We start from the raw sequence: 12006 nt of genomic DNA on the forward strand, positions 1-12006 counted from the left end.
CTACGAAGCAGAACGAGGCGAGATAAGAACCCCTCACAATGACCCTATGGTGTTCATCATGAAGGTAGCTAACCTGAAGGTCGGCCGGGTGCTAGTTGATACTTGTAGCTCGTCCAACATAATCAGCCTAGGATGTCTGAAAATTTTGAAGTTTCCAGACGATGCCCTCCAGGATATCTCCCATCCGCTTGTTGGATTTAGTGGGAATATCACTCACCCGGTCGGATGGATTGATTTACCCTTCCGATTTGGGAAGAAGGAGAAGGAAGGGACATGGTCGTCCGCTTCCTGGTGGTCAAAGAGCTTACAGGCTATAGTGTCATTATCGGCCGTCCGACTTTAACAGCAGCCAAGGCAGTAATCGTACCTCACTTAATGATGATGAAGTTTGAGAGGACGGACGGAAAAATTGGTGCCATTTATGGTAACTAAAAAATGGCTAAGGAATGTATCTGTTGGCCGTGAAGCCAACAGTTAGAGGACGATCACGGTCGTCCGAGCCAAATTTAGATGAAGGGTTACTCCCAACACAGCAAGTCGGCCAGAAGCACATCAAGAAAGAGCAGGCATAGAAACTAATGGTCGTCGTTCGGCTAGAAGAGTTAAGGCCACAGCCGGCTGGCAATCATACGGACATAGTGCTTGATCCGGACCAACCTGATCGAACGGTCAAGGTGGGTACTATGGCTGTGGGCTTTCTAGGAGATGATGTAATAAAGTTGGTAAGAGAATTCAAGGATGTTTTCATGAGATGTCGGGCATAGATCCAAGTCTGACCGTCTACAAGTTAGCGGTAAATCCAATAATAAAGCCTGTCCGGCAGAAAAAGAGAAATCATGGAGAAGAAAGGAATCAGGCAGCCGCAACAGATGGCTTCATTCGGCAATGTTACCACCCAGATTAGGTAGAAAATGTAGTTTTGGTAAAAAAAAGCCGAATGGAACATGGAGAATGTGCATGGACTACATTGACCTTAACAAGGCATGTCCTAAGGATAGCTTTTCCTTGCTTAAGATCGACCGACTGGTCGATTCAACAGCCGGACACGCCCTAATAAGCTTTATGAACGCATACTCCGAGTTCCACCAGATCCCCTTGCGGGAAGAAGATTAGGAGAAAACCGCGTTTGTGATCGAGCAGGGTCTATACTGCTACAAAGTCATGCCATTCGGCCTTAAGAATGCCCAATTCTACATTTTATAGACTTGTTAACACTATCTTTAGAGATCGGATCAGCCGAAACATGGAGGCATACATTGATGACATGATTGTCAAATCAAAGCAGCCGGTCGACCATCTGAACGATCTTTGAGAAACATTCACCGAACTCAGGCGGCATAAGATGATGTTAAATCCAAAAAAGTGTGTCTTTGGTGTTGAGTCCGGCAAGTTTCTCGGATTTCTGATTGATCAACACGGCATTGAGGCCAACCCTGAAAAAATCCAAGCGGTTCTGGACATGAAGTCGCCGAGGAAAATCAAAGAAGTGCAAAGACTGACCGGCTGCCTAGCTGCACTCGGCCGATTTATGTCAAGGTCAGGGGATAAATGCCGATATTTCTTTCAAAAAATCAAGAAAAAAGCTATTTTGAGTGGACCGAAGAGGCCGAGGAATCCTTTGTACAATTAAAGAATCATCTGCATACACTTCCTCGGCTCGTCAGTCTGATCAAGGATGAGAAGCTATACACACATTTATCTTGCTATTTCAGATCACTCTTTAAGCGTCGTCCTCCTTGTTGAGAGGGACGGGCATCAAATTCTCGTGAATTTCATAATCCATGTTCTACACAATGCCGAGTTGACATACCCACCCATTGAAAAATTCAAGATGGCATTATTCATGACTTCGAAAAAGCTAAGGCCATACTTCCTTGCTCACTTAATAGTGGTCTACACGGACCAACAGCTGAAAAAGCCGTTCACAACATTGGAGGCTAGTGACCGAACGCTTAAATGGGCCTTAGAGTTGAGAGGTTTTGATATAACGTTCGAGCTCAGGAAAGCAATCAAGGGGCAGGCCTTTGTTGATTTTCTAGCTGAAATGACACGGCCGGACTTACAACCGACAGGGGATCAAATTTGGAAGGTTTTTGTGGATGAAAGTGCTACAGCAACCGGATGTGGTGCTGGCATCATTTGTCAGTCTTCTGAGGGACATAAATTTGAATATGCGATGAGATTTCAGTTTCAAGCCTCTAACAATGAGTCCGAGTATGAAGCCCTTCTGGCCGGCCTTAGAATGTGTAAGGCGGCCGGAGCAACAATAATTGATGCTAGTTCGGACTCCCAACTGATAGTCATCCAGGTTAATGGTGATTATGAGGCTAGGGAGCCGGCCATGATGAAATATCTTCATATGGTAAAAGATGAGGCCGATGACCTAGAGCATTTCACCCTACAACAAGTTCCTCGTTCGGAATCATCAAGCGGACGCGCTCTCCAAGTTGGCATCCTCGGCATCATGTGATACTTCTAGATCAGTGTTTTAGGAAGTAAAAGAGAAGAGGAGTATTGATACCGAGCCCGTACAGATCATAGACAGAAGCTCCACATGGATAGATGGGGTGGTCTCCTATCTAAGGGATAGGACACTCCCGGACGATCCTAAAGAGAGCTGGCTGATGAAGAGGAGAGCGACCTGGTTCAAAATGAAGAATGGGGAATTATTCAAAAAATTGTTTGTTAAGCCATACTTGAAGTGCATTACCCCCAAAAAAGGGGGCATGATGTGTTCGACGACCTTCACCAAGGGCAATGTGGATTGCACATACGCGGTCGGGCCTTAGCAGAAAAGGCTACCCATCCGGGGTATTACTGACCAAGCATGAATTCGGACGCCATGAAAATGGTGAAGAAATGTGACAAGTGCCAGAGGTTTGCCACCCTTATTCACCGACCTGCAAATACTCTGTCGGCCATAAGTAGTCCGCTTCCCTTTGTAAAATGGGGCATGGACATCTTGGGGCCGTATACTCCTACGTGTGGGCAGAGGCGGTATGTGTTAGTAGTAGTACACTACTTCACCAAATGGGTTGAAGTTGAGGTCGTCCGAGGAATCAAGTGGACGGATATTGTCCGCTTTTATCTGGAAAAATATCATCACTCGCTATGGCGTGCCACAGTCAATGGTGTTCGACAATGGACCCCAATTTGAAACACACCAACTCAAAAATTGGCTAAGTGATAAGGGCATCACTCATTATTTTGCCTCGGTCGGACGCCCGCAAGCTAACGGCCAAGTTGAGGCTTACAACAAGTTGATCTCCAACGATATCAAGCGCAAGCTTGAGAAAGCAGGCGGCCTTTGGGCAGATGAATTGGTGAACGTGTTATGGTCTATCCGAACCACATCCAAGAGTTCAACAAGAGAGATCCCATTCTTTCTAATCTACGGCGCTAAAGCCGTACTCCCAATTGAGATGTACGAACCAACCCTTCGGGTAATGGTATAAGATGAGTCGGCCAATTGGGAAGCTATGAAGACGGCTCTGGACTTTCTTCCAGAAGTCAGGGGCAATGCGGCACTTAGACATGAAATCTATCGTTTGAAAATGACGAGGGCATACAATCGCAAGGTGTCTAAGCGACCGCTAAAGATGGGAGATCGTATTTTGAGAAAAATGAAAGCGGTTGGCCGAGCTAATGAAGAAGGAAAGTTAACTCCTAAATGGGAAGGGCCATACCGAATCAGAGAAGAAGTGCGGGATGGTACATACCGTCTCGAAGCCTTAGATGGTCGTCCTATTCCTCGTACTTGGAATACAGACAATCTAAGAAAGTATTATGTTTAAATCTAGTACTTAGCCAGAAAGTTGTATATACAACTAGGTCTAGACGACCGAGCCTTGTAATTAAAGTCGTACGGCCCTCCAACAATGTAATTTTGACGAAATTAATGAAAAGTCAAACATGTTGTCTAAATTTTTTCCATTTATTTATGATTACTTAAGCAGAAATGCCAGATAAAAGTAGTAATGATGTTGTTTGCAACATAGTAGCTCTTACGAAGGTGCTACAAAGAGGCCGAGTAGGTGTACAACAAGGGCATCCCTTAGCTATACAACTCGGCCACAATGACTGAAAATTCAACCAGCCCGTCCGACCTCAACATGGTCGGACGACTGAGCATTAGGAAGCCACAAAAATTACCCAAGGTATTCTCACCTAAATGGGGGCAAGGGCATGCCTAGGCATGCAAGCCCAGCCAATATTCATAAATTTCTAAGTTGAGATATTACTTGAAATTTCTTGAGTTGCGTTCGAGCGATAGTGTTAAAGGAAAACTCAAACAAAGCCAATAAAGCGGCCATATATGATGTTGATTCGGCATTCACCTAGTTCAAGGGCAATCATTATTATGATTTGATTAACTTATTAGTCGTCATACCCTTTGAGGTATAAAACCTACTAAGTTAATCAAACCACCAAGAATATGGACTACGCGAATGCCGAACAAAGGGGCATAACCCTAGTACTCGTACAGGCATATATATAGCATAAAAATTGATAAAAAAATGCTAAGTATAGAGAAACAAAAGTTGCATTAATTAAAACCAAGCCGCTCAAAACAAGTCGGCCGAAATCAAATTTATACAAGACCGCTCAAATAGGCGGTCAAATGTGAAATTATTCGATGAAGTGAAACAAAAAAGGGGAAAAAAAAACCTAAGTACTAAAAGCTTAGAAAATTTTGCTGCTGAAGGACCTGAGCTCTTTACTCATCCAGGTTATCACTTTTGACAGGCTCCTCCAAGGCCGATTTCTTCTCGGACGCAGCATCAGTGGGCTTCCCCTTGGCTGCCTCTCCTTCGCCAGTAAGCTTGGTGGAAGCGTTCGTTGGCTCCTCCTTAGACATCTCCCCTTCGCCAGTTAGCTCGGCCTCATTCTCCTCATCATCATCATCTTCCTCGTCTTCAGACTCAGACGAGGTAACTTCAAGTTCGGGAGGAGGTTGTCCGGCCTTCTCAGCTTCCTCTTTGAGGCAGACGTACTCAAGGCGCTTGGTGAAACGCTCTTCGTGATAGGCAGCAGTCCCTTCCTCGCTCATCAGCTGGAAGGCCTCAAATAAATGGCTTTTGAGTATCTCCTCGGCCTTGTGTTCAATCTGGACGATCTCCATTGCACTAGGCGGCAGAGGGGCCTTCAGCTTCTCAGTCAAGTCAGCCACGAACTTGTTCATCTCGTCCACCTTGAGCTTGAAGGAGGCCGCCTCGTCTTGAGCAGACTTGAGGGCCGTCTGGGACGAGGATAATTTGGCCTTCAGTTTCTCGGAGGCCTCGAAGCCCTCCTTCCACTGAGAGGCATTTAAGACCGCCTCGTCTCGCTCCACCTAGAGCGCCTGCCTTGCTAGCTTTTTTCTCTCAAGGGCCTTCCCTATTTGACGATGTCCTCTGTTTGTCGAGCTGCCTTGTCGGACAAGGCCTTGAGGGTCGTCTCATAGTGAAGCTTCAGGAGGGCGACGTTGTCAGCACTAGTAGAAAAACACAAATGCGCACCGAGAAATTAGCACCGGTTCTTAAAAACTCGTGGGAAAAAAACAAGGCAGAATTTACTTTAATAGAAATACCATCGGTTCAAACCAAACCGGTGCCAAAGGAGTCCTTAAAGGGCACCGATTCAAACCAAACGAGTGGCATTTAAAATAAAAAAACCGGCCCTTTTTTTGCCCTTCCCCTACTTTCCCTTTCTTTTTTCATTTTCATTCTCTCTCCTCATATGTCGCTCCTCCTCTCTCTCCTGTCTCTCCTCTCTCTCTTCAACCAAACCCATTGAAGCTCCAACCAGATGTCTAACCCCAATTCTTTTTAGCTGCATTAACAATGAGTGTGATCCACATTCTCACCAGAGTTGACGCGATGTGCCAGAAATACGACCAATACGACATCGAAAAGCAGCGCGACTCCAATGTCTCCGGCGACGACGCTTTTGCTTGTCTCTACTCTTCCGTCGAATCCGACATTGAAACTGCGTATCAAGTCTTCTGCTCTTTCTTCTCTCATTGTTTGGTTGCTTGATTTAGGGTTTGATTGAATTTATGGTTGTTGAATTGGGGGATTTTTGTTTTTTCAGAAAGCTAAAACAGCTGCAAATGAGTCGAATAGGGCGTCGATTGTGGCGTTGAATGCTGAGATTCGTCGAATTAAAGGTCGATTACTTGAAGAAGTGCCTAAGTTGCAGCGACTAACTCAAAAAAGGGTGTGTAATTTTCTTCTGTTTTGGTTTTTGATGCTGATTAATTTGGTTTTATGCCGAATTTTGATTGTTTTGTTGCCAATTTTGCCCTAATTTTGCTGGATCTATGTCAAATTGGAACTTTAAAATGCCGGTAGTTTCTACTAGTAAATACAGTTGAAGAACTAAATAGGTAGAAAGACAATGAATTATACTTTCTTATTTTGTAAATGAATTGGTATTATGAATTTAGTCTTGTTGCCTTTTGAGGTTCTGTTGATATCGGCGAAGTATTTTGACTATGTGTATGTGATGCAAAGTTATTTGAGATTGAATGCATAGGTGGATCAGGATTTTTGGATTGGGCAGGGCGTAAAGCCGTAAACTATTGGTGTTTCTCATGGTAATTACTCATTCTATTTTGGTACTATGAGTTGCTTCTCTACAGCAAGAATTTGGCTTTATTTGATCATCAATGACTTAATTCGGTTCGTACTTGTTGAGATCTATTGGTGGATTTCTTGTAATTGCTACTATGTTGTCTTATTAATTTGTTCTTTCAATGAAATTCTTCCTATTATTCTGACTTTTGCAATAACGCTTGTCATTTGTGAGTTTGTGACTATTGAATACCTACACACACATAAATCCGTCAATCACAGATTAAGAACACTTAGTGTTTTGTTTTGATGTGAGAATCTATTATCAAGTAATTGTTTATACTTGTGTCTTGGTTTTGATGAGAATCTATGATGTAGTGATTGGTTATACTTGTGCCTTGGTGTTGATGCTTTTACATTGATGACCTAATACCACTAGCATGATGGCGAGTTCAAAATTAATTTATGATTAGTATCACTATGTAGGAAGTTGGGATCTCAAAGTATATGTATTTATGAAGTTAAAAGTTGTTTATTCATTTTTTTGATGAATGGATAAGACTAAATTTTGCTGTATGAATTGGTTCAGACTACACGTTAAGTGGTGGTAAGGAATGATCAGTGGGGTTGCTCAAATTTATATGAAAGATGTAATGTCGAACACCCAATATGAATGAAAAGAAGGTTGAGTCAAGAATTTCTTAATTTTGCATTGAATCATCTTTCCTTTTGTTTTTCACGTGGGGAATTTTTCAATCAATCTATAGTTGTTGTGTTAACATTGGGGAAGATTATTAGTGAATTTTGCTAGTCTATGGTTTTAATGTAGTTGCAGGTTTTAATTTTCTCCTAATCGAGAATGCAAGACGATAGGGTGTAGTTTGATGTTTGACTTTTATGCATATAATTTCTACATGTTAAATTGTACTGTATTCTATAAGTAGCAAACACGAGGTCACAAGTGGTGTGATATGCTAAAAAGGGGTTTCATTGAATGTTATCTCTCTTTTGCATATGGAGCTGTCATTAGTAGGTTTTGAAAATTCTGATATTTTTTATTGACATGTAATTTGAGTGGGGTTTTTGTACCAAGTGCCCCGATCGCGAGACTTCCTGTTGAACATCCGATGGCTTTTTTTTATTGACCTCCTGTGGATTAGAAAAAAATAATTTTGCCCAGCTGGCAATACTGAAGATAATTAAACATTGCAAGGACTTTTCCCCAGTTTAGTCACGGGGCAACTTCTTGGTTTAGATGTTGGCAGTGTCCTTGAAGTTACTAACTGATTTCCCTTCCCGGTATGCCAAGTGATTATCTCTTGTTTTCGTTGTCTTACCCTTGTCCTATTTAGTGAGCATTTTTTTGGGGGTTATTCATGTCTATTGTCATGTACTACATGCATTAGATTAGAGAAGAGGATGAACAGCTGGAGGCCGAGGGTGCAAATTATCAACTCGAAATGATGAGGTTTGAGAAAGGTTAATGTCGACAATAACACTGTTGGATGGTAAGCTCTGATTGATTGTGTTGGTTATGTTTCTGCCAAAGAATTTGTGCTCAACAAATGAATTATGTTTGATGTTTAGTAATCACACATCAACTCCCGATTAAGTAGTTGTCCTTTATCTCCTCAATATTGTAATTGGTAGTTGTAAGAGCTAATTTATTTGCTGCCAACTGTGCTGCCTTTGCTCCTTCTGCTACTTTTTCTCTGCCCTGCCCTACCGAGGTAGCTTCTGCAATTGGTATGGCAAGGTTGCACCTACCCCTGCCCTGCCCTGCCGAGTCTGCTGCTGCAGCTGGCCTGGGAAGGTTGCAGCTACTGCTGCACTGACGAGGCTTCTGCTGCTGCTGGCCTCAAAAGGTTGCAACTACTGCTGCCCAGTCGAGGTAGCTGTTGCAGCTGCGCATGCCTTGGCAAGGCTGCAGCTGCTACTACTCTATCGAGGCTGCTGTTACTGCGTACCTCGCACCTCGAAGCACCTAGCACCTATTATCCACGGGACTTTGCATTTGTTTTATGTCTGTATGTAAACATTTTTTTGATGCTTTCTATGGGTTGCCTTGTGTCACCACCTCACTAATCAATTTATACTTTCAATTCCCAATTTAAGTTAACTTCGGTGTTCAATAAACTTTAATTTATCATTTATAAAATTTTGTTTGGGGTTTTAATTGTTTACTTTTTTCTTAGTATTAGTTTATTTAATTTGATAGTTATTGTCCCATCCATTAGTTTAATTTAGATTGCATGATTCATCATTGTGTTTCTACCACTTGTATGTTTTATGTTTGTGTTGCTGTTAACAACCTATTATGAGTGCATTCCTTACCTTGAAATGGATCAAGGTTTACACTAACTTGCTGTTGTAAATTGTTTATCAAGGTGCACCCGTGTGAGGAGATGTATAAATTTATCAAGCTTCTCATGCCCTTCACAAGAGAGTGGATCAGCTATCCACGCTGCTGCCTCTACTACTCCTTGTACTGTTTCACGCTCTACAGCTCCCTGTACTGCTAAATACTCCCTCTGCTGCTGCTTTTATGTAGCTGCTACTGCTGCTTTTACGGTGCTGCCTCCTATTTTTGATGTTGTTGCTGCTTCCATAGAGCTGCTACTGCCTCCTATTATGATAATAGAAGTATCCTAGAAGAAAATGTTGATTCAGTAGTTTTTTTTCAGTTATTTAAAGTGTAATATTACAATTTATTGATGAAATTATGTGTTTTATGTATATTATGATTATATAAAAGTATATAGTACAATTTAAGTGAAAAAAAAAAAAAAAAAAATTGATTTTTTGGGCCATTTTTGGCACTGGTTCCAAACCGGTGCCAAAAACCCTTTTTTTGCCACCGGTTTCGAACCGGTGCCAAAAATCCCACTTTTTGGCATCCCTTAAATGCTCAACGGTTCAAAATCGGTGCCATAGGGAGGTTTTGAACCGGTGTCATTCTACATTTTTCTACTAGTGCAGTGTTTGCGTCCTCTGCCCTCCTGATTTGGGCCCATGCCTTCTTGATTTTTTCGTTCTCCTTGTCCTTCCACTCTTGGAAGGCGCAGAGACCAAGAAAGAGCTACATTCGGACGAGTAAAAGTTAGCAAGCATGAAAAGAGAAAAATATTCTAAGTAAAAACCAAAGGCGGACGCAAAAGTGGAAAATTAGACTACCTCGGTAGTACAGTTGACCATGGGGCCGAGGAAGCCCTCGTTAATTTCGCGAAACTTGTCCCGCTGCTCCTGAGGAACTTCCTGTTGCATGGCCTCCCTCATAGTCCAGTCCGTGCCTGTAAGCAACTGGCTGGGAAGTTTCATATTCATCTCCTCGGCAATATCTGCACACGGCTAAGAGAAAGGTTAGAATGAACAAAATGAGTTCGCAAAAAACACAAGTTAAAGACTATGACAAAACCTTACCGTCCGAGAAAGATGGTGGGGTAGGAAGGCTGAAAGCAGGAGGAGGTACAAGTTCGGCCCCATCTCCGTCCTGGCGACCGAGATGATCCTCGGCCGACTAAGAGGCAGCCGTTTGCCAATCAGATTTTTTAACTAACTCGACATGCAGAGTCGAGATTGCGTCGGTCAGTTTTGCAGGGGTTGACTTACCCCCGTCGTCTGTTCAGACGTACTTTTCGTTGATCGACTCAGCAGTCTGATCCACGGACTTGGAGTCCCCACTAGGTGACAGCTGGGGTGGCTCTCCTTGGGACTGCTTTGGAGCAGTCCGCGACTTTGTCTTGGCCGCCTGAGCGGAAGGCGTCCCTTTAGAAGCAGTGCTCTTGTGGGATTTGGACGCCTTCCCCTCTTTTGAAGCAGAGGCCGGCTGCTTCCTCTTCGACCTTGGGGTGGGAGTGACCAACTGAAAGAAAGCAGTTTGAAGTTAAGTAAAGCCAAAACGGAGCGTTCGAGCATGGGTATAAAGGAAGCCCTTTCCAAAGTTCTAAGTCGGACGAAGGGCCAAAATAGAGTCGTACGTGTTAAACCCAGAAGGACTCCTCTTCCAACATACCAGCTCGGACCAAAAAAAAAAATATGTATATATATAATAATAATAATAATAATAATAATAATAATAATAATAATAATAATAATAATAATAATAATAATAAGAAGAAGAAGAAGAAAAGCAGGTAGACGGCCAATACCTCCTTGATCAGTTTGTACAACTGCTGGCGGGCCTTATACCGAGCTAATTCAAGCTCGGACATGTCTACATCCCCCTTTTGCTCTGGGTCTAGCATGGCTAGAGCTTCGTCTGTGCAAGAAAAGGGAAAAAGAGTTAGAAAAGTTATGACATAATTTACTTGTAGGTGGCTAAGGTACGAGTCTCCACCTTGGGGAATGTTTTGGTAAATGCCGCATGCCGACATAAATACCGCATCCCTGAGCCAGCTAGACAAAGGAATCTAGTTCTTAGGCACGGCCACCGACTTGCCGCCCCTAGTTACCCTCCTGACACCAAAGTAGTCAATTTGGTATGCGTAGTCAGGATGGATGGGTGGCTTGTACGTACGGTGCTGCCCTCGACCAAGCTGGATGGGAGCAGCATTGAACCTATTCATCCGCAAATTGAACTCCATGTTCTTCGTTTTAATGCGGTTGAAACGGTTCTTCCAGTCACGCCACTTGGATGGCCGGCCCATCACCACTAGATAGTCCTTAGTGGTGCATAATATGAACCAGCCGTTTATCACTTTGTCTAGACGGATCAAGGAGTGCATCTCTCAAAATATTGGGATGTCTGGCTTAAAGCCCTGCGTGATGCACGTCACCAAGTATCCGAATATGTTCAACGAGCTGTTCGGCATCAGCTGGAAGAAGGAAATATTATACTCGTCCAGGAGCTCCTGGACGAACGGGTGAAGAGGGAAGCGGAGTCCCACTTCAAGGGCAGTGCGGTACACGCTAAAGGATTGCCAGCGCGGCCGCTCATCCTTCCAGGCGGCCATAGAATGAGAGCGCTTTGGAGCCTTGAGCTTATATCCCTCTCCCAGCATAAGGAAGCTCTTGAACTCCTCCAGCCCATCATTGAGAAAGCCTAGGGCTGTGTCCCCAACATGACAGGCGTACAGATCTTTAAAATTATCCGCATTCGCCTCCTCACCGGCCTCCTCGGCCTCTTGATTTTCCCCCTCCCCTTCATCAGGGTGGGGGGCGGCCTCAAACTCTGAGGACAACACTATAGTGTCCAATTCTACAGCCTCGGCCGCCCTTGGAGATAGAAACTTCCTCCGGAACTAAGGGTCCTTTGCCCTTATCCTTCCTCTTGGCGTCCGCCTGATTTCCAGGAGGAGGAGCGCTGCGAGATGGCAGGTAGGTCGGTTCAGCAATCACTATGCCAGTCCTAGGCCTGGATGACCTGGTAGTTTGCGAAAAGGGAAGTTCAGAAATTCAAGCGAACGCCCCAACGTCCGCATGAGAAGGAGATGGAGGCTCTTTCAAAGACTGC

The 12006-nt window shown here is 43.7% G+C and overlaps 1 protein-coding gene across 5 annotated transcripts; it reads left to right on the plus strand.

Moving 5' to 3' along the window:
- The first annotated feature begins 5675 nt into the window (after positions 1 to 5675).
- LOC145580308 (syntaxin-71-like) lies at positions 5676 to 9327 on the plus strand. 5 transcript variants are annotated; one of them, XM_081637739.1, is made up of 4 exons: positions 5676 to 5978; positions 6073 to 6198; positions 7961 to 8062; positions 8942 to 9324. In XM_081637739.1, exons 1-3 carry the CDS (start codon positions 5823 to 5825, stop codon positions 8036 to 8038), a joined length of 360 nt encoding a protein of 119 aa, XP_081493865.1. In that variant the 5' UTR covers positions 5676 to 5822; the 3' UTR covers positions 8039 to 8062; positions 8942 to 9324. The 5 variants fall into 5 exon arrangements, 1 of the variants encoding a protein (XP_081493865.1); XR_014099374.1 differs by having other exon boundaries at positions 5676 to 7853; positions 8942 to 9327; XR_014099375.1 differs by having other exon boundaries at positions 5676 to 6577; positions 8942 to 9327.
- The last annotated feature ends 2679 nt before the right edge of the window (positions 9328 to 12006 follow it).

The sequence above is a fragment of the Chenopodium album genome, chromosome 14 (genome assembly GCF_948465745.1).
Source record: "Chenopodium album chromosome 14, dcCheAlbu1.1, whole genome shotgun sequence".
Classification (NCBI taxonomy): Eukaryota; Viridiplantae; Streptophyta; class Magnoliopsida; order Caryophyllales; family Amaranthaceae; genus Chenopodium; species Chenopodium album.

Bases quoted from the DNA above. Each gene is read 5' to 3' on its own strand.
- LOC145580308 (XM_081637739.1), top strand. From the start codon at position 5,823: ATGAGTGTGATCCACATTCTCACCAGAGTTGACGCGATGTGCCAGAAA. The intron at 5,979-6,072 runs GTCTTCTGCTCT...TTGTTTTTTCAG, and splicing joins ACATTGAAACTGCGTATCAA to AAAGCTAAAACAGCTGCAAA. The intron at 6,199-7,960 runs GTGTGTAATTTT...TACATGCATTAG, and splicing joins AGCGACTAACTCAAAAAAGG to ATTAGAGAAGAGGATGAACA.